General features: G+C 38.4%; 1 protein-coding gene across 2 annotated transcripts in view; it reads right to left on the reverse strand.

Annotated features, from left to right (window-relative positions):
* DSTYK (dual serine/threonine and tyrosine protein kinase) overlaps nucleotides 1-26,750 on the reverse strand; it is a 68,136-nt gene that overhangs the window by 24,100 nt on the left and 17,286 nt on the right. For both annotated transcript variants that reach the window (XR_009180210.2, XM_058275081.1), the window contains exons 2-3: nucleotides 24,843-25,231; nucleotides 12,164-12,833 (exon numbers count right to left, since the gene is read on the reverse strand). Coding sequence is in view for 1 of the 2 variants with exons in the window: in XM_058275081.1 (XP_058131064.1) it covers nucleotides 12,164-12,833; nucleotides 24,843-25,231 (1,059 nt within the window). In the remaining variant the exon portion in view is untranslated. The remainder of the gene's footprint in view (nucleotides 1-12,163; nucleotides 12,834-24,842; nucleotides 25,232-26,750) is intronic.

The following is a 26,750-nucleotide window of genomic DNA, read 5'->3' on the forward strand; positions in this document are numbered from 1 at the left end:
AGAGAAATAAATAAAAAAAAAATCTTAAAAAAAAATAGTCTACAATAATAATTGGAGACTTCAATACACACTTTCAATAATAGAATATCTAAACAGAACATCAATAAGGAAACAAAGGACTTGAAAAACACTATTAATCAAGAAGAACTAATGGATATATATATATAACACTCCACCAAACAACAATAGAATACAAATTATTTACAAGCGCACATGAAACATCTTCTAGGACAGACCATATATTAGGCCACAAATAAAATTTTAATAAATTTTAAAATTTTGAAATTATACAAAGTATATTCTTGAACTACAACAGAATAAAACTAGAAATAAATAGCAGAAGGAAAACTTGAAAAGTTACAAATATGTATAAATAAAACAGCACACTATTCAACAACCAATGGGTTAAAGAAAAAATCACAAGGGAAATTAGGAAATATCTTGAGATGAATGAAAATGAGAACACAGCATACCAAACATTATGGATACAGCAAAGACAATACTGAAGTGAATTTTTAGCTCTATATATCTAAATTAAGAAAGAAGAAAGGTCATAAATCAGTAACCTAAATTCACACCTAAAGAAACAAGAACAAGAAGAATAAATTAAACCCAAAGTTAGAAGGAAATAGTAAATATTAGAGTAGATATAAATAAAATAGAGATTAAAAAATAGAACCAAAGAAACCAAACTTTAGTTTTTTTAAAAGATCAATAAAACCAACAAAACTTGACAGTATGATAAAGAAAAAGAGAACACAAATATTAAAATCAGGAATTAAAGTGAGGATATTACTGCCAACTCTACAGAAATAAAAGGATTATAAGAGGGTACTATAATTGCAACAAATTAGAAAACCTAGATGAAATGGTGAGTTCCTTGACGCATACAAATTTCATAATGTGACACAAGAAGAAATAGAAACAATCTCAAAAGAACAATAACAGGTAAAGAGACTGAGTCAGTAATCAAAAACCTCCCAACAAAGAAAAATCCAGGACCAGATGTCTTCACTGGTGAATTCTATCAACATTCCAAGAAGAATTAATCCACTAATCCTGCTCAAACTCTTCCAAAAAGTTAAAGAGGAAGGATTACTTTCTAATTCATTCTATGAGGCAAGCATTACCATGATATCAAAGTCAGATAAAGACAACACAAGAAAATAAAATAACAGACTAATATCCCTTACAAATATAGATGTAAGAAACTTCAAAAACAAGATACTGGCATACTGAATCCATCAATATATTAAAAGGATTATACCTCATGACCATGTGAGATTTATTCTAGGAGTGCAAGGGTGACCAAACATAAGAAAATAAATCAATATAATATACCACATGAATAGAATGAAGGGGAAAAACCACATGATTATCTCTAGTGATTCAGAAAAGGATTTGATAAAATCCAACATCCTTACATGATTAAAAAATAATAATAATAACATTCAGAAAACTAGGAATAGAGGGGAACTTTCTCAATGTGATAAAGGGCATTTTTGAAAACCCCCCAGCAAATACTGTACTCAACAGTGAAATACTAAAAGCTTTAACCCTAAGATCAGAAATAAGAAAACAATGCTTGCTGTCACCACTTATTCAGTATTGTACTGGAAGTGCTAACCAGAGCAATCAGGAAAGAGGAAGAAATTAAAAGTCACCTAAATAGAAAAGGAGGGAAACGGACTTTGGCCCAGTGGTTAGGGCGTCCGTCTACCATATGGGAGGTCCGCGGTTCAAACCCCGGGCCTCCTTGACCCGTGTGGAGCTGGCCATGCGCAGTGCTGATGCGCGCAAGGAGTGCCGTGCCACGCAAGGGTGTCCCCCGCGTGGGGGAGCCCCACGCGCAAGGAGTGCGCCCTGTGAGGAAAGCCGCCCAGCGTGAAAAGAAAGAGCAGCCTGCCCAGGAATGGCGCCGCCCACACTTCCCGTGCCGCTGACGACAACAGAAGCGGACAAAGAAACAAGACGCAGCGAATAGACACCAAGAACAGACAACCAGGGGAGGGGGGGAAATTAAATAAATAATAAAATAAATCTTAAAAAAAAATAAATAAATAAATAGAAAAGGAAAAAGTCAAATTATACCGATTTGCAGATGACATGATCTATATATAGAAAATTCCAAAAAATCCACAAGAAAGTTTCTGGAACTAATAAATTAAGAAAAGATGCAGGTTATATGATAAACACACACAAGTCTGTTAGGTTTCTATACATCAGTAATGGACAATGTGAAAAGGAAATCAAGAAAACAATTCAATATATAAAGAACAAAATACCAGGAATAAATATAACTAAGGACATGAAAGACTTGCATGCTGAAAACTACTGAACATTCCTGAAAGAAATGAAAAAAGACCTAAACAAATAGAACGACATCCTGTTTACAAGGATTGGGAGACTTAATAGTACTGCCTAAAGCAATTGAGAACTTCAAGGCAACCCTTAAAAAATTCCAGCAGCTTTTTTTTTTGCAGAAATGGAAAAGCTAATCTTCAAATTCATGTGGAATTGTAAGGGACGCTGAATAGCCAAAACAATCTTGAAGAAGAACAAAGTTAGAGGACTTATACTTCTTGATTTCAAAACTTACAACAAAACTACAGTAATTAAAACAGTGTGGTACTGCCATAAGAATAGACATACAAAGCCATGGAACAGAATTGAAAGTGCACATCTATGGCAAGGTATGGATCTTGACAAGGGAGCCAAATCCGTTCAATGGGAAAAAAACATTCTCTTTAACAAGTTTCTATATACCAGGATCACAAGTAATCTACATGCGAAAGAATGCATGTGGACCCCTACCTCTCACTATATACAAAAATTAGTTCATAGGAAGTGGTTGTGGCTCAACTGATAGAGCAGCTGCCTACCATATGTAGGGTCCAGGGTTCTATACTCAGGGCTTCCTGACCCATGTGGTGAGCTGGCCCACGTGCGGTGCTGCCACACAAGAAGTGCCATGCCATGCAGGGTGGCCCCTGCGTAGGGGAGCCCATGTGCAAGGAGTGCGCCCCGTAAGGAGAGCAGCCTCATGTGAAAAAAGCACACCCCACCCAGAAGTAGCGCCGCACACATGGAGAGCTGATGCAGCAAGATGATGCAACAAAAAATTGACAGTTTCCCAGTCCCGCATGACAAGAATGCAAGCGGACACAGAAGAACACAAACAGCAGGCAACGGGGGGCGGAAGAGAAATAAATTTTAAAAAACCAATAATAATAATTTTAAAAATTAATTCAAAATAGATAAATTGGACATCATCAAAAATAAAAACTTTTGTGCAAAGGACATTACTGAAAAAGTGAAAAGACAATCTACAGAATGGAAGAAAATATTTGGAAACCATATATCTGATAAGGGTTTATTATCTAGAATATATAAAGAAACCCTCCAACTCAACAACAAAAAAGATAAACAACACATTTAAAAATCTTCTCCAAAGATTTTCAAATAGCCCCAATAAGTATATGAAAAGATGTTCTACATCATTAGCAAAAAAGACAAAAAAACAGAAAATAACAAGTGCTGACAAGAATGCAGAGAAATAGGAACACTTGTACGTTGTTGGTAGGAACATAAAATGGTGTAGCCACTGTGAAAAACAGTTCAGCGGTTCCTCAGAAGTCAAACATACAATTATACAGCCCAGCAATTCCACTCCTAGGTACATTCCAAAAAGAATTGAGAGCAGGGATTTGTATATTTGTACACCAATGTTGACAGCGGCATTATTCATAATAGCCAAAAGGTAGGCACAACCCAAGTTTCATCAACAGATGAATGCATAAACTAAATGGTATCTTATTCAGCTGTAAAAAGAAGTGAAGTGCTAGTATATTCTACAACATGGATGAACCTAGAAAACATGATATTGAGTGAAATAAGCCACACACAAAAGGACAAATATTGTATAATTTCTTTTATATGAAATACTTAGAAAATTCATAGAAATAGAAAGCAGAATGGGTGGTTACCACAGGTGGAAGGTGCAGGCAAATGGGGAGTTATTGTTAAACGAGTAAGCATTTTGCTTTGGGACAATGAAAATAGTCTGTAAATAGTGGTGAAAGTTACAATGTTGTCAATGTACTTAATGTCAAAGACTGTCCACTTTAAATGGTTAAATGAGTTTTATGTTATGTGCATTTTACCACATAAATTTTTTTTAAATAAATTTTTTAAAAATTTAAAGCAACAAATAAGCGAAATAATCTATATATTCTTTGACCTAACTATTCTATTTCTAGGAACTTTTTTTCTAGAACTATATCCCTGTAAGTCTCAAAGGTGGGTGTGTGCAACGTTGATCAATGGAGGACAACTGTAATAAATAAATAGATGAAAATAATAAATATCCAGCAATAGGAGAGCAGATACGTAGTCCAGGGGGTGAGTGTGTGCTTCCCATGTACAAGGTCCTGGGTTCAATCCCCAGTACCACCTAAAAATAAACAAACATAAAAACTAACTCTCACTGCTCACTCTCACTGGGAGCAGATGTAGCTCAGCAGTTAAACACCCACTTCTTATGTATGGGGTCCTGGATTCAATCCCTGGTACCTCCTAAAAAAAATAAAGTAAAATAAGTCCATCAATAGGGGAAGAGTTAAATAAAATAAGGTATATAACCTTTAGGAAAATACAGATTTGCATGCACATTTATAGAAAGCTGGTTAAGATATATTGTTAAGTAAAAAAAAAACAAGGTGTAAAGCTGGGGTTCTTAACCAGGGGTCTGTGGAAAGATTTCAGGGGATCTGTGAGCTTGAACTGAAAAAAATCAACTTATTATTTTTATTTTCTTTGACCTCTAACTAAAATCTAGTATTTCTTCACTTATGAATGGATGCAATAAATTACAGTATTTATTTCATATCACATTACAGTTGTTGCATTATCTCAAAAAATCACTTACGCTCACCCATACTTTGAAATTACGGTAGTTGTTAGATCCAATGCTAGGTGAGTGTCATAAAACTATCTGCTGCTACATTCTGAGAAAGGGTCCATGGTTTTCACCTGACTGACAAAGGGGTCCATGGAACAGAACAAAAAAGTTAAGAACCCCTGGTGTAGAAGAATATATGAAGGGGAACTGAGTAATTGGAGGATAGTATCTTTATACCTTTGAATTAAGTACAATGTATGTAGGCATTATCTTTTTAAAAAACAAAAAAAATTTTTATAAAGTATATCATGATCCCCAGTGTGTGAACATTACATTACCTTTACTTAAAAATAAGAACCGGGAACAGATGTGGCTCAAGAGGTTGAGTTCCCATGTGGGAGGTCCCGGGTTCAGTTCCCGGTGCCTCCTGAAAGACCGAAAACAAACAACAAGCAAAACAAATGAAAAAACCAACTGAGGGAAGCCGATATGGCTCAGCGCTCCTGTATTGGCTTCCCACATAAAAGGTCCTGACTTCAGTCCCCAGCCCCCGGTACCTTAAAAAATTTTTTTAAATAACAAAAAAATAAAAACAAGAACCAACCAAAAAGAAAAAAAAAGTAAGAAAGAGAAACAGTAATAAAAAGCTGGCTCCATAGGGTATGGGATCTCTTCTAAATCATTGGCTTCTTCAAGGAAAATCTGTCTCAAGGATACCTAGAAAGGACTTAGGACAAGGTTAAAAACCAGATATATAAATTACATCTAATATGTAATAAACTATGTAAGTAGATCCAAATATCCACAATGTAGTTAACAGAGCCAGACATTTGATCTGTTTGTGCCCAGTTACCCTGTGTGTTTTACTGGCTGCTGTATCCCAAGCAACAAACATGGTATGCCCTAGCACATAACAGACAACCAAATATTTTGATGTCTGCCCAACTTACCTGCCCTGACCACCCTTTATCATGTATACCATGGCACCAGCATTGATGCTACAGATTTTTAAATTAAACATGGAGAAGAATTCTTAGGGTATCTATTCCAAGTAAGCATTTCTCAGCAATTGCTGCCTGCAGTGGGAATTCAAGAAAGAGGAATTTTTGTCCATCTTTAGAAAGATCTATAAGAGCATCCTGTGCTTCCTAATGTCAACTGCATTCCTTCTGTAACGTTAACTGCGACATAGCTATAAACCATCACAGACTCATTCATTCTCCAAAGCTGTACTGTATAGAAGACTGTTATTTGCAGTAAGGCATATTATGATGAATAAGACTCAGATTCTGTTCTCCTTCAATACTAGGAGTTTAGAAAATAGTCAGGAGAAAAGAAAATAACTATAATTAAAAATAGAAAGTAAAAAATGCCAGAGATAAGTTACAGATGAAATACTGTAGACTCCCTCATGAGACTGTTATTAGCTAAGAAAATTAAAGACTTCGTGAAAAATGGCATGTGGAAGGGGATAAGAAGGACAGGTAGAATTTGGCAACTCATAGACAGATAAAAGACATTTTAGGTTTAGTCAGGGTATGCACAAAGAAAAAGTAAAGGGAGTTCATGAAGGACAGCAAGCAGTTAAGATCAACCATAAAAGAAGTTACAAGAAGGGGCATAGTAGGAAATAAGATTGGAAAAGTTTTTAAAGGGTAGACCTTGGAAGGTCTTTAATACTAGGCCAATGAGTATAAATTTGATCTGTGGGAATAGGTAACCAGTAAAAATGATCTGAAGAAAGAAGAGAAAGAAGTAGGGGAGATCAATTAAGAAACATTAGGACTTATCGGGAGTTGGCAACTGGTTAGCATAAAACAAGAGAAAGAAAACATTGAAAGACCATGCTGCGGTTTTGAAGGCAGGTACCAAGAAGGTAGACTCAGTAACTGAGAACAGATTGAAGCAGTAAAGCATAGGGACTGAATGTACTGGGCTCAGGAATCAGACTGTGTAAATTCAAGTCCTGTCTCTACTATTTATTAACTGTATGACCTTGAGCAAATTATTTAACGTTTCTAAGCCTTAGTTCTCCATTTAGAAAATGGCACTAAGCAGAATTCACTGAAGAAATTGGTTTTGAAAAAACACTGATGTCAGGACCCATGTCAGAAATTCTGATTAACAGGTCTGTAGTGTTCTTTAGTTGTCTTAATAATCTGTGCTTTCAAAAAGCCTTCCAAGCGATTTGGATGTATAGCCACAACAGAGAACCTAAACTTGCAAACCATGTCATTTTGACTAATAAGTAGAAGAGCTAATGTTCATGCACCGAGGTTCACATAATAGTCAGTAACAAAATCAGCAGCATCTACGCAAATAAATGAAATCAGGAGTGAAAAGGGGAACATTACAAATGGCCCTTCAGATATAAAAAGGATCAAAAGAGGACATTATGAGAAACTGTATGTCAACAAATTAGACAACCTAGATGATATGGACAAATGCCTAGAAAAGCACAAACAACCTACAATGACTCTACAAGAAATACAAGAACTCAACAAACCAATCACAAGCACAGAGATTCAATCAGTCATCAAAATTATCCAATAAAGAGAAGGGGACTTGGCCCAATGGATAGGGCGTCCGTCTACCACATGGGAGGTCCATGGTTCAAACCCCGGGCCTCCTTGACCCATGTGGAGCTGGGCCATGCACAGTGCTGATGCGTGCAAGGAGTGCCATGCCATGCAGGGGTGTCCCCGTGTAGGGAAGCCCCACGTGCAAGGAGGGCACCCCGGAAGGAGAGCCGCCCAGTGCGAAAGAAAGTGCAGCCTGCCCAAGAATGGCCGCCACACACACAGAGGGCTGACACAACAAGATGACACAACAAAAAGAAACACAGATTCCCAGTGCCACTGATAAGGATAGAAGCGGTCACAGAAAAACACACAGCGAATGGACACAGAGAGCAGACAACTGGGGGGGGGGGGGCAGAGGGGAGAAATAAAAAAATTTTAAAAATAAATTATCCAATAAAGAAAAGTTCAGGACTAGATGACTTCATAGGTGAATTCTAACAAACATTTTGAGAAGAATTAATACCAATTCTGATTAAACTCTTCCCCCAAAATTGAAGAGGATGAAAAATTACCCAATACATTTTATGAAGCCAACATCACCCTAATACCAAAGCCAGATAAAGATATAAAAAAAGAAAATTACAGACCAGTCTTTTTAATGAATATAGATGCAAAAATTCTCAACAAAATACTTGCAAATCGAATCCAATAGCATATTAAAAGAATTATACACTATGATCAAGTGGGTTTTATTCCTGGTATGCAAGGGTGGTTCAACAAGAAAAACAATTAGCATAACACACCACATTAACAAACTGAAGGAAAAAAAAAAACACATGATCATGATCACCTCAATTGACACAGAAAAGGCAATCAACAAAATCCAACATCCTTTCCTGATAAAAACACTGTAAAAGATAGGAATAGAAGGAAAGTTCCTCAATATAATAAAGGGCATATGTAAAAACCCACAGCCAACATCATACTCAATGAGAAAAGGCTGAAAGCTTTCCCTAAGATCTGGAACAAATCAAGGATGCCCGCTGTCACCACAGTTATTCAACATTATGCTATAAGTTCTAGCTAGAGCAATTAGGCAGGAAAATGAAATAAAAGGCACCCAAATTGGAAAAGAGGAAGTAAAAGTCTTCCCTATTTGCAGATGACATGATTTTATATTTAGAAAATTCTGAAATATTTAACAAATAAAATAAACCTTTTAAAAAATTATTTTAAAAAATTGCAGCAAAAAGACTCAAATATCTAGGAATTAATCTAAGGATAAAAATGTACCTATTTCCAGAAAACTAAAAAACACTGTGAAAATAAATCAAAGAAGACCTGAACAAATAGAAGAACATTCCATGTTCATGAACTGGAAGACAAAATATCATTAAGATGTCAATTCTACTCAAATTGATTTAGAGATTCAGTGCAATTCCAACCAAAATGCCAACAGCTTACTTTACAGAAATAGAAAATTCAACTGGGCAGCAGAGTTGGCCCAGTGGTTAGGGCGTCCGTCTACCACATGGGAGGTCCACGGTTCAAACCCCGGGCCTCCTTGACCCGTGTGGAGCTGGCCTGTGCGCAGTGCTGATGCGCGCAAGGAGTGCCCTGCCATGAAGGGGTGTCCCCGCGTAGGGGAACCCCACGCGCAAGGAGTGTGCCCCGTACAGAGAGCCGCCCAGTGCGAAAGAAAGTGCAGCCTGCCCAGGAATGGTGCCGCACACACGGAGAGGTGACGCAGCAAGATGACACAACAAAAAGAAACAGATTCCTGTGCCGCTGACAACAGAAGCGGACAAAGAAGACACAGCAAATAGACACAGAGAATAGACAACCAGGGTGGGGGAAGGGGAGAGAAATAAATAAATAAATAAATCTTTAAAAAAAAAAAAAACTCAATTACCAAATTTATCTGGAAGGGAAAGGGGCCCCAAATAGCTAAAATCATCCTAAAAAATAATAGTGACGTGGGAGGACTCACACTTCCTCACCTTAAAGCATATTACAAAGTGAAGCAGGTGTAGCTCAGTAGTTGAGAGAAAGTTTCATTTGTACAAGATCCTGGGTTCAATTCCCGGTATCTCCTTGGGAAAAAAAAAGCCTATTACAAAGCTTCATTGTTCAAAGCAGCATGGTACTGGCATAAAGAAAGACACATTGATCAATGGAATCAAACTGAAAGTTCAGAAGTAGACCCTCACCTCTACAGTCAACTGATTTAACTTTTTATTTTGAAATAATTTCATACCTTCACAACAGTTGCAAAAATAATACAAATCCTATACAGAGAAGTCCAATGACCCAACCCCAGATATCAGAGCCACCACTTTTAACATTTTGCCACATTTGCCAAATCATTCTATCACCTGTCTGTCTATCTGCCTGCCTATCTATCTACCTACCTATCTATATTCTGAACATTTGAGAACAGGTCGGTCAACTGATTTTTTTTTCCTTTTTTTCTTTTTTTTAGTTTTTAGGAGGTACCAGGTATTGAACCTAGGACTTCGGACATAGGAAATAGGCACTCAACCACTGAGCTACACCCATTTCTGGTCAACTGATTTTTGGTAAGACTACCAAGTCCACATTACTGGAATAGAACAGTTTCTTCAACAAATATTGCTGGAAGAATTGGCTATCTGTAACCAAAAGACTGAAAGATGACCCCTGTATCCCTCCCTATACAAGTATCAACTCAAAATGGGTCAAAGACATAAACATAAAAGCCAGAACCATAAAACTCCTAGAAGATAATGTAGAGAAACATCTATAAGACCTTGTAGTAGGTTGGAGAGTCTCTTAAACCTTACACGAAAAGCACAAGCAACAATAGAAAAAATCACTAGTGATTAGGGAAATGCAAAATCAAAGCTACAATGAGATATCATTTCACACCTATAAGAATGGCCACTATTAAAAAAACAGAAAATTACAAGTGTTGGAGAGGACGTGGAGAGATAGGAAGACTTATTCACTATTGGTGGGAATATAGCATGGTACAACTACTGTGGATGTCTGTGTGGTGGTTCCTAAGGAAGTAAGATAGATCTGTCATGTGACAAAGCAATACCATTACTAGGTATATACCCAAAAGAACTGAGAGCAAGGACACACAAAAAATCTGCACATTGATGTTCACAGTGACATTATTCGCAATTGCCAAAATATGGAAACCACCCAGGTGACCATCAACTGACAAATGGGTAAACAAATTGTGGTATACATACACAATAGAGTATTATTCAGCTGTGAGATGAAATGATGTCATGAAGCATATGACAACACGGATGAACCTGGAGGACATTATGTTGAATGAAGCAAGCAAGGCACAAAAGGACAGATATTGTATGGTTTTGCTATTACGAACTGCATATAATGAGTAAACTCATGGAGTTAATAGCTAGAATATAAGTCAACAGAAAATAGAATGCGGTTAGATTATGGAAAGCTGAGGTTTAATTTGTGAAAAATTGATAAAAGATTGTTTGGAAATGTTTGGAAATGCATAGAAATGCACATCACAGTGTTTCTAATTAGTAGTGCTAATCTATGGGTAAGATAGTGGTTGAAAGAGAAAGTCTAAGGTTGTGTATATCACTAGAAGGAAAGCTAAAGAAGTGAAACATGGGACTATATAGCACAGTGAACCCTCTTGTGAAAAATGATCCTAGTTAATAGCACATATAATAAGAATGTTTTTCTCTGAAATAGAACAAATGTACATGAACGTTACAAGATGTTAACATCAGGGTGATTGGGCAAAAATACAACCAAAGCAAACTATGGAGAGTAGTGTATAGTAATATATTAATAACCTTCCATACATGGTAAAAAAATCAAAAAGGAAATATGCAAAGAGAAAGAAATGACAAAAAGCACTATATACTGGTAGTACTCTGTCTATACAAACTGTAAATACCAATAAATTATAGAGACAGAAATAGATTAGCAGTTATTTATGGCAGTAGAAGGATAGAGAGATTGAAGAGAATTGAGTGGTGACTAAGGGTAGGGTTTTTTGTTGTTGTTTTCTCCCTTTTTCTGGAGTAATGAAAATGCTCTAATCTTGATTGAACTGATGAATACACAACTCTGTAATTACACCACATGCTACTGTTTGCACACTTCAGATGAATTGTATGGTTTATGAATACATTTAATAAAATTGGTATTGAAAACCAGGAGCATCTAAACCTCAGATACCAAAAGGCCTGATTAATTATATTGGTCCAATTTTGTAAATAGCCATTCAGGAAGAATGGGAACACCAAAAAAGCTAAAAACACTACTTGGGGAAATCCTCCTGAGTTGGGTTTCAGTAGCAGCCTGAAAAGAAAATGACACCAAAGGACAAAAAGCAGAACCAATAAAGAATCCTTGGCCAGTCTGAAGGAATGACTTAATAACATTCTTCAAGCAGCAATTCTCTAGCTCAATTAGGGCCAGGGCAATACACTATAAACTAGAAATTAAAGAGAGCTATTAGAATGAATTTACCAAAAGTTGAGCAAACAGCACTGGGAAGGAATGCCAGTGGAATCTCCAGGAACGTTTTTAAGAACAAGAGAGGCCACTTTGGCTAAAGTAATGTAAAGTGGGCTCCTGCTGGAAATAGCAGGGGTAGATGAGATTATCCTGAGGAACCTTTAGCTTTAAGAGCTAATACACTCAAATTTCCAGCTAGTGGCTTTTACAGACCCAGCTCCCCACCAAGTTTACTGGGACCTACCTTTAAACTCCATGCTGGCAGCATCGTCCAGAAGTTCCTCCTTCATGGTGTTAAGTGTTTCAACAATCATGTCCTTCATTTCCTCTTGCTTTCGGTTGGCAATATTCATCAGTGATTCATACAACTCATTCTCCTTTTTTCGAGTATATTCCAGACGTTTGGGAGTAATCTGAAGGTCCCGCTGCATGTCAAAGGCCTGGTTAATAAAGATATCAAGGCAGTGGCAGTGCACCAGGTTCAGGGCCTTGGCCACATCCACCAGGCGAGTCTGTAGCACCTGGTGAGAAAAGGTGCTCAAGTGTCTCAGCTTCTCACTTTGTTCCACCAACATGTTCTGAGCTTTAGTATCCTGGCCAGGGGCCCCACAGTTACAGTGACTGCTGCTCAGATAGCCCAGGTCAATTAACTGTCGATAAAGTGGTGATCTTTCACTCTCCGTTCTTCTGGTGGAGGAGTCAATTATCTCTGAGCCCAGTTTCGGTACTTTGAAAAAGAATATGGGAAAGGAGAAATACTTTTGGATTTCTTGAAGCTCTTGCTCATCCCTCTCTGAGAGTTCATCCTTGTGGAGTGCATAAGTTACCACAGGCAAGAAATCATTTGCCAAGTCTCCCAGAACATCCACTGTGGACCGAAGGCCTCGGCACGGTGCTACCACTATGTCCACTTCCTGGAAGGGGAAAGGGGTTAGATCAGCACCTCAGGGTTAGAACCAATCCTTGCCTCCCCAAAAGTTCCACAGTGAGACCAAAATCCATATCTATCATGGAGCAATTGGACTTCAGTATGCCCCAATCATTTGTCCACCTCCTTCCTCTGGTACTAACACTCACTGGTGCAACCTATTCAGGCAGGCACTCTATCTAGAGAGAGTGAAAAAACAGATAAGTAGAAAGGATGGCAGTCCCTTTAGCCATTTCAGATAAAAAAGAATATTTGGTCCTCATCTTCCTTTGTTGCTTGGAAACACCCACTAATTACCGCTAATGAAGAAATAAGCCAAGGAATGAAAGAACAGGGAAATATTATGGAAATTATCAGACCGGAATACTGAGTCTGCTTGGAACATTCCTCCCCTTCTCTGCCTCCCCCTTCCCTCGCCTCCTATTATTCCTACCTTCCTAACCTGGCCAACTCCCAAGGATCCTTTAAATCTGAACATGTATGTCACTGTCATACTCTTACAGAATCTTTCCTATTACACAATCCCTCTCTACTTCCCTTTCTTAACACTCAACACATTTATCATTTATTTATTTATAACCCATCTTTTTCCATTAGCTTTTGAACGCTTTGAGGGCAGGGACCATGCCTATCTTGTTCACTATTGTAAGCCTAGTGCCTAGCAAATAGTAAGTCCTCAAAATTGTCAAATTAATTAAGTAGCAAATTAAAACCAGACCCACCAAACATTATTATCGTCCTATTTTAAGTGTCGGCAGACTCTTAGCCACTTAAGTCTTGGTAATAATTTTATTTTCAAGATCACTTGGTATGGCAGAGACTACAGTCTGCTTATCCAATATTAAGCCTCTGGGGATGGCAATGTCACTTACAGATAGGGGAAGCCAATGAGATGTAAGTGTGTGGAGCTGCCAGGAAAGCTCTTTAGAGGGGAACTGACTTTACCAGGTAGTGTACTCATCCTTTGGCCTTCCCCTTCTTACTGCCCGGCACACAGATGTGATAGCTAGAGGAGCAGCAGTTATCCAGAAATCTGAAGGCACACTTGAAGATGGAAGCCAGTGCTAAGGATGATGAAGCAAAAGGAAAAGGGAGTCTGGGTCCCCAAGGACCACAGAGCTGCCATGCCAGCCCTGACCTGTCTTCTTGAGACTTCTTTCATATGAGGGAAGAAATAAACTACTCTGTCTTTTCTAAACCCGTTTTTCTGATTATCTTTTACATGTGATAGAATCCAATTCTAGCCATTATAACCAAATTTCTAAGGTCAGTTTCAAGGATGATCTTTTGTTTAAGAAACAAACCTTCCACAGGTTATTTTTCCAACTTGTAGTTCCTGCTTTCTGTTCTACTTCTTTCTTGAGGACCTCAAAACATTTAAGACAGCACATATTTCCATTGACTGCATAGGGCCCCTCTATATCTCTGAAATTATCTACTTTGCCTGGTATTCCAGACCTAAGAGTTGACTTGGGGACTCACCATCATAGGCACAGAAACTCCTGATATCTTCAGGGGTCTGCAAATGCACCATCAATCCTCTACAGACTTCTAGCATACTTTAGAGAGTTATAAAAGAACGCAACATAAATCTGCTTAAGTTTGTATCCTTAATAGTTATCAGATCTTGTAAGTTTACTTTATTTGAAATCCAAAATATATGTAGTTTTTTATTTTCTTTCAGGCTAATATTTTGTTTTTATTCCTTACTTTATTTGAGCAGCAGGTATCTTCAATGATTTGAAAAGTCAAAACCTGGGAACTTTTCCTTTTTTGATTTCCTTTTCTAGATCAGTAAGAAAGGACTAGGAAATGCCAGCCTATTGCTTCTGATATTGCTTTTCCATTGAGACTGACACTTTGTGTCTGTTTTTTTATCTTTCCTATTCCCAGCAAAGCACAAAAGTCTCACCTTCTTTCCCAACCAAGAACTAAGCTTTCTTCTCAAGTAGGTCACATAACTTTCATTTGGCTGCCCACTATGAAATATCTAAAACTGAAAGTGTTTTGGCATTGCATCATTTGTAATTTGAGCACACACTGAATAAAAATACCTAATTTCCACCCAAGCCTAGTAGGCCAAGAAGAAATTTGCAGTTTCATCTGCGCCTCAAATTGCACTGAATGTTTTCTGATTGGAAGACTAGTCTGACACTAATCAAAATAAATCCCTTTTCACTGCCCTGAGTCACACATGCTAGAGTATGAATCCCATTAGTCAGGCATATTTAAAAAGATAAGTAAGAAACTCTAGAGTAGAATTTAAAATTGCATAAATGCCACTATTATAATAACATATAACAACTGAATAAAGATTAGAAGAGACTCTCAAGAAATGAAACAATTATAGTAAGATATAGAATTATAGGTGAAAATGTCTTAAAATATATATTTAAATATTATAACGCTGTCCTAATATATGCATTTTTAAAGATGTCAATCAAACTTACAATAGGAATGTTGTGAGAAGAAAGCTTAAATTTTTTTTTAAGAAAGCTTAAATATTCAAAACCAAAATAAGTATCATTTAGAAAATTTTTAGGAAGAATTTTGTTTGCTCGTCTATTTGATGGATTTTCCTAAAATTCTAAGCTAAAAATCCAGGTTTTCCTTGAAGGACCTTTTTGTGCATGCAAAAGAACCATCTGCCAAAGCTGTCAAGTCCATTTATTAGACCAATATCCTTCCTAAGATAAAAGTGGACTTTATTTCCTCATAGATGAAAATTCACTAAAAATAAGAAGGAAAGAAAAAAGGACTCAGGACTTTCTAATGGCAGGGTATAGTCTGATACATTAGCACATAGAAAGAAGCTGTCCACTCATGATGGGTATGTGCTTTCTCTTCTCCAATCACCAGTTAATTTACTTACTGCAGTGGTTGTCTCATTGCTCTGTTATGAGTATAAGAAGACAGGCAAAGAGTTGCAAACTGAGACCCTGGCAATAGTACAAATTATACTGGAATGTGATGTTAGATTCTGCAACTCATGGTGAAGGGATGACTCATGCCTGGTGGCTATGAACAAAAAAGAAGCAAGCCCTGTCTCCAGGAGACAGGGCCCTATAATGACCCAAATATTCCCTGAGAGGAAAGTCTGGTTTCAGGCGGTCTGTTTCATGGAAAGCTATATCCCTTGTACCTAGAACTATGCCTGGCACTTTGCAGGCATTCAATAAATAAATGTGGAATGGATAAATGAATAAATTTGATGCCTTTACTACTTACTCAAAACTATAAGTAAACTTTTTTTTTCTACCCACATCCCTCACATTTTAAAGATTATTTGGAATTGCTTATTTGCTCCCTCCTCCAAGAATGAAGCAGTAAGCAAGCATTTTGCTCCAAACTCAATCAAGGAAAAAGAATTTCAGGGAATCATGAGACTATCCCATAATTCCCATTTTGAGTAACAAAGAATCCCTAAAGAGTTTTCTCTTGTACAATGCACTCTGTACTAACCCATGGAGTTTAAAGAAGTTGATAAATTACAATTAAGATAATTCAACATAAAGGAGATTGCTACTCTGCAAACACCAGAATTAATCTCTTTGGTGTTTTCGTTGTTTTCTTTAAATGTAAATGCCAAAAGCAATCACTTAATCATAAATAAGTCTGAGCACTTCCTTAAGAATATTGGCTCTCATTGGCAAGGATTCCTTACTCTATGGCTCATGGCACACTATGGAAACTAAATTAGAGCTAAGGATAATTATACTAACAGATGACTCAAAAACAAAAACAGTCATGTACTCAGGCTACAGCTGGTAGATGTCTTCACCTTCTCTATAGTTCTGAAGCCTCAAGTTTATATCCCCCAGAAGAGAGGTACACAACTACGTAATAGTTCTGCCCTTGGTCTACAATTTACATAGCATCATCTTCAATCCCTGTCCCCATATTCCAGCTATCTTTATTTCCAATTCTCCTTCCATTCCATTCTCACAAGGCTGTTGAAAGGTTTTTCCTATTTGTTTTTATAAAAAGATTCTTTTTTTCATTTTTATTTATTTTCATGAACTCACTATCACCCTTAAATATTAATTGCATATTAAGAAAAATACTGTTCCATTCTTGTTACATTGTAGAATATACCTGGACTTTTGTTAAACCTCAATTGTCAGTAGTACAAATAATTTCCAAGGGGAAACTACAATGAAAGGTTTTCAGGCTACAGCTGGGACTAAAGTGGAGCCAAGCTAGACCTTTATCTCAGCAGTTACCACTGGAGGGATAATGAGCTTATCTCCCACCTAGTAAAAGTATGAGTGTAGTACCTTAGAGGCCAGAGACAAGACTTGGAAAAATTAACAACATAATCCCAACCAAAGTCCTAAAACAGCCACAGAAAGCAAGAGACCATCACACTAAGACTGGAAATATATTTATAATTCCAAATACACCAAAACAGAAGTTTTTGCCCTCACAAGCATGAGTCCTTAAGGACCAAAAGTATTTCTTCTTTATTTCATACTGTACTGAATTAGCCAATAGTAAGTTGACACAAATGTCCTGAATAGCCTCCATGCATATTAACCTTGCAGATACTCAAGCATCAGATACCAACAGATGCAGTTAAAAGGAGCAATCTAAGACTTTACTCCCTTACCATTTACTAGATTTGTCATGATAGCAGAATGAAGAGTAGGAAAAGAGGGAGGCTTTAACTTTTACCTTTATACATTTCTTCATGATTTACATTTTGTAACATCTTTCTTTCATTTATTACAAAAGCAAGTCATAATGAATTATGAAGAACTTCTTCTCTAATAAGATTAGAATAAGAATGACAAGTAAGCTTGAACAACAAGGATTTAAAGTTTGACAAAAGGGAGGAGTTCTGACACTGATGGCTGTCAAGGAAGAGATAAATGACTGAGACTAAGAAATCCTCTTCTCAAAAGGTATTGATTTATTCATTCAAAGGGAGGAGGGAACTGACCTACTATGTGCCTGACACTGTAGTAGGTGCTTTACATATACTCTCTCATTTACGCCTCACATCAGTTCTAAGAGATAGGGATTACTATCCCATCTTACAAACGAGGAACTGAACATCAAAGAATCATATGTTAGCTAAGTGACAAAGCCAGGATATAAATCTAGGCCCACTTTACTGCAAAACCCATGTTCAAACAGTAATTAAAGGCCCACTATGTGTCAGAAACTATCTGATCTGGTGTTTGGGAAATTCTAAAAAAAGAATAAACGGTGGACAAGACAATTTCAGGAATAGGCTCTGCTATGGAACAAGATAATATCCTTCAAGGATTGGTTGAGATACCACAAAAATGAAATTTTGTTTTAGAGCTCCAACTACAGACTTTCCGCCTGTTGTCAGTACTTTCAACCTGTGAGTCTCTGAATCAGGGCAGATTCCCTATCCTCACTGTCCTCCAAGGGAAACACAAACAAATCTTTGAGATAGAAACAGAGAAGAAATCAAAAGTGCAGGAAAGAGGTAAATAGGACCCTAGCAAGGGAGAAGACAAAAGAGAAAGATTAAGACTGCAATTTCTGGGAAGCAGATGTGGCTCAGCTGACGGAGCATCCGCCTACCAAATGGGAGGGTCCAGGGTTCCATCCCCAGGCACTCCTGACCTGTGAGGTGAGCTGACCCATGCGCAGAGCTGCCATGCGCAAGGAGTGCCCTGCAAGGAGAGCCGCCCTGTGTGAAAAAAGCGCAGCCCACCCTGGAATGATGCCACACACACGGAGAGCTGATGCAGCAAGATGATGTAACAAAAAAAGAGACGTAGTTTCCTGGTGCCACCAAGGGTGCAAGCAGGCACAGAAGAACATACAGTGAGTTGACATAGAGAGCAGACAACAGCGGGCGGGGAGGGGAGAGAAAGAAATAAAATAAATCTTAAAAAAAAAGACTGCAATTTCTGTCAGATATTTTCCCCAAGAGCTAATCTGAAGGCCAGAGATTAATCACTGATGGTGAATTGAGAAAATACAATCTTAGCTTCAAGCTATTCTTTTAAGAGCTATCAAGGTTACTATAATGAGCATAGGGATAAAAAAAATAATCATGTCTCTAAAATCCACATACCCATAATAAGTATATCAACCTTTATTAGATATTACCAGGTTTCTTGGCAAAGAAGAAAATGCAGGAGTTACATTTCACTATGTATGCTAGTGCTGGGGAAGGGAGAGAGAGATGTTAAATTCAAGGAACATAAGATCACTGCCTACAAAGAATTTATAAGTTTAGCATTTCCCTGAACTTCATATATGCCTTTTTTTTTTTTTAATTTCTCTCCCCTTCCCACTCCGTTGTCTGCTCTCTGTGTCCATTCACTGTATGTTCTTCTGCGTCCACCTGTATTATCAGGAGGCACTGAGAAACTGCATCTCTTTTTTGTTGCATCATCTTGCTGTGTCAGCTCTCCATGTGTGAGACGCCACTCCTGGGCCAGCTGCACTTTTTTCACTTTGGGCAGCTCTCCTTGCAGGGTGCACTCCTTGTGCATGGGGCTCCCCTATGTGGGGGCGCCTCTGCATGGCACAGCACTCCTTGCACATGGCAGCATTGCGCATGGGCCAGCTCACCACACAGGTCAGGAGGCCTGGGTATAGAACCCTGGACCCTCCATATGGTAGACAGATGCTCTATCAGTTGAGTCACGTCCGCTTCCCCGCATATGCCTTTTTAACACATCACTTTAATTCTCCTTTCTTCTTGCCTTATGGAATCATGGTTTCTTTTTATTTTAATTATATCTCTAGAATGTCATTCTTTATTTCTCTGTCCTGTACATATTACCCCAACCTTATTTCTTTTCCCTTAGAATAGCCATTTTTTGCCTAATTCCATATACTTCCTCCTCCCAACAATTTCTTCTTGCCCTGTCTTCTTTCCTACTTACTTACCTGTCATCCTTTATCTTTATCTTTCAATCTAGAAACATGATACAGAATCTAACTAGAGGTAGCAACACATACTAATTTCGTTGTACAAGGCACCCTAATAAATGCCAATAATAAAAATTGAGAGACAGTAGTTTTCTGGCAGCAAACCAAGTTTAATAAATTTGAGGGTTAAATTTTGAATAAACTTTTGTTATTGTAGTAATATCCTTTATATTGATTATAGGTTGTGAAAGTAGTAATTGTTGAGAAATTTAAAAATCAAAATCCTTAGGGTATTAAAAACAGTATTTTCCCTGATGGATATTGAGGGTTATAAAGTGAAAACTTTATTACTCCAAATGTTTAGAGTTTAAAATAGTGAAAAAATAAGCTCATTTGCAAGTCATTATACCTTGCCTGAAAACATTACACCACCTCATTCCCTGAAATAAACCCCACTGGACACCACCATGAGCTAGTAATAACTAAGTCAGTATGTGGCAGCCAGGTGTCATGAACATTTGTCTAAAGGGCCAAAAAACACCTGGTAGGGATAAACAGGCTACTGACAAGAACTGAGAGCTATGATTTGCCACAGTAAACAAAACACCACTGCTAGGGTGCAGGAATTTCATCTGAGACTTAGGAAGCTTAATTATCTCTGCTTCTTTTTATTCCTTTTCTTACAGGTTTTCATAGGAAACACACACATACACATATCAGATTGAAGCAATTGAGGCGAAGTTTTGTATTCCATTAAACTTGTGGGAGAAAATAAAATAAAAAAAAAGAGGTGGCAGATGTGTGTGCTAGAAAGAGGGGGTGATGATAGAGAAGAGCAATTAGATTTGTATATAAGGACAGAACTAGTGAATATAGTGAATGGTGAAATGCATTGGCCAAACTGGAAAATAACTATGTTTTAACACTAATTAAGGTTTCAGATACCAATAGCCTGACAATGTTCCTCTATTGCTGAATTATGATCTGAGACTCTCAGGGGACCCAGAGCTAAAAAGCTGAGAATACTAAGCACTGTGGGTCCATGTGAGTTGGTCTATTATGGAACAAGCTGAAAATGGCTAATTTATGAGGACTTTAAAGCAACACATTAGAAGAATGACTATTGTATAAGAGGGTAGGGGGAAAATTCTGCTTTGATAATTTGACAGTTCAAAATGACCATCCCATTTCCCCTCATTCAATCTTTGTTTCCTTTAGCTAAATGTCTCTTTTTTTTTTTTTTACCTCCCCCTTTACAAACCAAATGGAAGGGTTGTTTAGGGCTAACTCAATGGTCCTAAATATAACTGGAGCTAAACAAAAAGACCTTTCTCACTGGCGTGAAAAATCTTCAAGGTAGCTGTGAAATGCTCCTAGCAATAGCTGAGCTTCACTGATGTATTTAATCAGTCTGGAGTTTGACTGTGAAAATAGTGCCTGAACTCTACAAAGGCTACAGAGGCCCCTCTGAGGCTCAGCATCAAGATGTTCTAAACTTAGAACTACCGGAGTCTGTTACTATTTCTACATCAAAACCACTGGAGAATAAAGCAGATCTGGCAAAACACTAGCTAATGAAACATCATGAACCACATGAAACAGAACACTAGAGTCTAGAGAATTCCTCAAGAAAATAGAAGAGAATACATATATTTTACCAGTGATGAGAGAAAGCTGATTTGGTATCTCAACTTCCTAATCAAGTAGCTTCCTCATTTGTCACCTGAGTGTGAGTGCCCAGTACATATTAGGAATAGGCTTAGAAACTCTTACCAGTAAAGTATGGATAGATTATGTGCCTTGGCTTTTGCTTTCCTTCCTGTGACTTTCTTGTATCACCTCAATTCATGGAACAGTACATACAATGGAATATTGTTCAGCTGTAAAAAGGAATGAAGTTCTGATACATGCTGCAGCATGGATGATCTTGAAAACATTATGCTGGGGAGTAAACAAGTAAGGTGCATAAGGACAAATACTGTATGATTCCCCTTCTATGAAATATCTAGAATAAACAAATTCATAGAAACAGAAAGTAGATCAGAAGTTGCCAGGCTGGGGGGAGGAGAAATGGGGAGTTATTGCTTAATGAGTACAGAGTTACTGCTTAGGGCAATAAAAAGTTTTGGTAATAGATGGTAGTAATGGTAATACAACATTGTAAATGTAATTAATGCCACTGGATTATACACTTAAAAATGGCAAATTTTATGTTATGTATATATTACCAAAAAAATTTTTTTAAGTAAATGCCATTTGAAATTAAAGTCAATAACATAAAAAGACACAGAAAATCAACCAAGTAATTAGCCTCTCCTGAAGAATGGCTTTGTTCAAGATGCTTTTTGGGGTTTTTGTTTTGTTTTGTTTTTTAAAGATTTATTTTATTTACTTATTCCCTCTCTCCCCTCATTGTTTGTGCTCACTGTGTCTGCTCATCTCTTTAGGAGGCACCGGGAACCGAACCTGGACCTCTCACATGGGAGAGAAGCGCTCAATCGCTTGAGTCACCTCCACTCCCCGCTTTGTTCTCTCTCGTTTCCTCTTTGTGTATCTTGTTGCGTCAGCTTGCCGCACCAGCCCATCTTCTCCAGGAGGCAACCAGGAACCAACCGAGGACCTCCCATGTGGTAAGTGGGAGCTCAATCGCTTGAGCCATATCTGCTTCCCTAATATTGCTTTTAACAGGGAAGAATGGGAGAAATCACCACTGGACTTCCAGCAGTCACAGCAGTCATTTCAGTTTTTTAATAGTATTTTTTAAACTCCAGTTCACAGTGTATTAGATCATAGCATCAATTTAGTGGGTTGCTATCACCATTTTTTTAAAATGAAATTTTTTTTAAAGATTTATTTATTTTTATTTCTCTCCCATTCCCCCCCCCCAACCCCCACTGTCTGCTCTGTGTCCATTTGCTGCGTGTTCTTTTTTGTCCGCTTCTGTTGTTGTCAGTGGCATGGGAATCTGTGTTTCTTTTTGTTGCATCATCTTGTGTGTTGGCTCTCTATGTGTGCAGTGCCATTCTTGGGCAGGCTGAACTTTCTTTCGCACTGGGTGGCTCTCCTTACAGGGCACACTCCTTGTGCGTGGGACTCCCCTACACGTGGACACCCCTGCGTGGGGCAGCACTCCTTCCGTGGGGCAGCACTCCTTGCGTGCATCAGCACTGCACATGGGCCAGATCCACCCGGGTCAAGGAGGCCCAGGGTTTGAACTGCAGACCTCCCATTTGGTAGACGGACACCCTATCCACTGGGCCAAGTCCACTTCCCTAAAAAAGGAAATTGAGGGAAGTGGATTTGGCTCAATGGATAGAGCGTCCACCTACCACATGGGAGGTCCAGGGTTCAAACCCAGGGCCTCCTGACCCATGTGGTAAGCTGGCCCACACACAGTGCTGATGCGGACAAGGAGTGCCGTGCCACGCAAGGGCATCCCCCACGTGGGGGAGCCCCACATAGGGGAGCCCCACGTGCAAGGAGTGTGCCCCACAGGGAGAGCCACCCCATGTGAAAAAAGCACAGCCCGCCCAGGAATGCAAGAGTGGCGCCGCACACATGGAGAACTGACGCAGCAAGATGACACAACAAAAAGAGACACAGATTCCTGGTGCTGCTGACAAGAATGCAAGTGGACACAGAAGAACACAGTGAATGGACACAAGACAGCAGACAACAGGGGTGGGGGAATAAATAAATAGATAAATCTTTTTTAAAAAATGAAGTTGAATAGAAGAGAAAATAGTGTGCTTTGCAGGAAGTGAAAGTATTGTTTCATGAAACTTTTGTTTCAAATGTATGTGTGTGTATATATACATATATATGCACACTGGGTCATGATATAAAATGTGTTTCTTATAATGAGTTAAAGAAAAAGGATCGTTTGAAAAACATCTGCTCTATGGGAAACCTGAACAGAGAGATTGTGTAGAGATCAAATGATTGCATATTATGAAGTTCATAGGTCAACTGAAAAGGCCTCAGTCAAGAAACAAGGATTACTGTCAGAGCTACTTCAGAGTTAAACAAAACTCTCACATCATCCTGGAGTTAAGAAGTGAGAGCTCTCAGTCTGAAGACATAGGAAACCCACATCTGCCTTGCATACATTGCGTCATTTAACATTTATCAAAATAAAAGAAACCTTTCCCTGGAAGGAAATGAGATAACAGTTTTTACTTCTATAGTGTTATAGGCCATGGCCACAATCAAAGGACTCATTCATTGACTGGAAGACCAAGCCTGAGAGCAGGTATAGATGAAGAGACTATAAGAAAGAAAAAACTATTCTCCCAATCCTGACAAACAAGTCCTTTCTTCCTAACCAAGGTGATGGACTCTATTTTGAGCATGTCTGCATTATTTTATTCCTAACCATCCATGATCCCTAACATAGTTACATCCTTTGCTGATACCCATTTGGCCTAATCTAATACCCCAGTCACAGCTGTCTAGTAGGAAAGGAAGCCCAGAATAAGAGAGGAGTCCTTTCCAAGTAGAGATATAAATATGAGGTAGACAGTGTGATCTCTTGACATGCCACACAGATCTCAAGAGAAAGCAAAGATATTCCTTAGATGACTGGATCTCCATATCTCCTTACATTGAGCTGGTCATGTCCTCGCATTCCCAAGTTCCATTAAAAGTAGTAGATATGATCTGTCACACTTAATAAACTGATAGCTAAGTTTAAGAAAAAACTCACAAAATTTTTCACTTGTTCTTAATTCTAATAATAGCATTAATTATCCATCATCTTATCATTCTTTCTGGAGACAATTCCAGAAAAACCTTTCTCCTAAGAAATGAAAAAGGATTTTTAACTCATTAGAATAATTCTATAAAAATAAGATGAGTGGCAAGTATCATGCTCCTTTTATTTTAGAAAGGAGGATAAAGAGGCAAGGAGACAAGAAAATTGCTCAGAACCTAGCAGCATGGTAGCAGAGGCAGAGATGGGCATTGCTATGGCCTTGTCTATTTTTCAACCTCCTAGATTATGTTCCTTTGATTCCACCAGCTGCTGCTCAGTGCCTAGAATTTATTTCATCGAATTACTTTTCGAGACAACTCAAATTTAAAAAAAGCTGGTATATATGTGTGCAAGTAGGAATATGTAGAAGATTAATACCTGTAAGAGAGCATGGTGCATCATCACCTCCAGTTCAGCTAAAACATGGGCAGTGTCCTCACTGTCCTCTCGGACCGCCAGGTCCTCCTCCGGGATAGTCTCCCAATTGCCCTGGTGAGCAACCAGAGTATGCACTAGTTCATACTGGCCTGGGAGTGCCAGGCTGACCCGAGTCTGAGTCCCATAGGTGAAGTGAAGGCGCCGAAGCTTACAGCTCTCTTCATTGCCCAGCTTGGTGGTGGGAAGCACAGGTACCCCCAACAGCAGGTTCAACAGCTGGCACTTGACATTACAATCCTGGCCGAGGATCAAGATGCAGGGGAGGCAGTCCACAACTTGCTGGAGGTACTTCTCTTCCTTGAGCGGGAAGGAAATGCAGCTCAGCTGGCCTGGTTGGAGAAGGGGAGGGTGGGGAAGGAGGAATACAGAGAAAAAGTGAGGAGGGGTAGAGACACACACACACACACACACTCTCAGAGACCCCATTAGGATGTCAGGGTCCTAGAAGAGAAATTTCTAGGAAGCTCTCGGTTGAAAGAAAATTAGGGAAACATCCCAATCAGAAAATGCTTTTCAAACATCAGCCAGAACTCAACTCGTCAGGGAATAGGCTGTTATTTCTATCCAGAAAAGGTGGCAGTGACCTGATCTATACCCATTTTTCATCCAGTGGAGGGACAATTTACAAGGACTCAGTCACAAACATAAGATCATTGAAATGACAAAGCCAGAAAAGAGTAACTGGGGCATGAGTTGAAGAAGGAACTCTACCTGTACATGTCAAAATTAAAACCTTCCTTCTAAAAAAAAAAAAAAAAAACTTCCTTCTGACAGAAGGAATATACTTGAATATATAAGATCCTTTAAAAGTTCTCTACCATGTGTGGTTTTAACTCATTTTCCTCATTATGACATATTTTGTAACTAAATGTATGTATGAGCTATAGCTTTAAAGTCACATATGTTGAAATAAAGTATTATTCAAGTTTGCCACTAGAATCTTTTCCAGTTCATCTCCCTGATAGCTGGTGACAGCATCCCAGCTGCTAAGTCCATCTGTTTTCTTAAAACATCAGGTGCTCAATTAAGATCAATACCTACTAATCAAATCATATTCCTCCAGTTTATGATGAAAAATCCTGAGTAATACAAAGGGAAAGAACTGCCTGTTAGGATAAAATCCAGGCAAATCTAGGAAGAGGTGGACTTTCTATCAAAATCATTCTTCTTTCAGGACAACCACCTCAAATCCAATGGCTAGCTCCCTCAAGCAGATTCAAATAGTATTCAAGAGAAGATGAAACCGTTCTAAAGTATGAGAACCTCTGTTTGGGACAAAAAGAATCAGTAATTAGTTCACTGAGACCCTCTGATTCTGAACTAGATCATTTCTCTACTTCCTCTGTACCAGTGCCTACCTATGTCCATGATTCAAGCAACTGTGGCATTTGTTCTGAAAAGCACAGACACACAGTTCTTGGGCTTTAAGAAGGCCAGTCTATGCACCAAATACAAACATCTTTCTAGCACTTTTGGGTGACACCAACTGAAATGATATTCACTTTAGTCACTTAATTATGAGGTGCATTAAGCCATGTGTAAGCTGTTTATTTCGTTCATGTAGTTGAAATGAGAGGCTTAACTCATTTAAGAAGCTGTCCTCCTTCAGACTGTACCTATCTGGCCACAAACTTGCTACTTCAAATCCTCAAGCCTCCTCCTCTTCCACAAATGGCACCACCAAAACAGAGATAAGGTTTAAAAGAGATCTGCTTTCACCCAGACCGCCCCCATCCCCATGCATTTCATTTAAGTTCTTCCTTTCATGTCTGTCTATAAGTATATCACCCTGGCCTGCACACATACATCAGCAATATCACACACTGAAACAAGGAAAGCGTTAACTGA

This window comes from Dasypus novemcinctus, chromosome 13 (genome assembly GCF_030445035.2).
Source record: "Dasypus novemcinctus isolate mDasNov1 chromosome 13, mDasNov1.1.hap2, whole genome shotgun sequence".
NCBI classification, from domain to species: domain Eukaryota; kingdom Metazoa; phylum Chordata; class Mammalia; order Cingulata; family Dasypodidae; genus Dasypus; species Dasypus novemcinctus.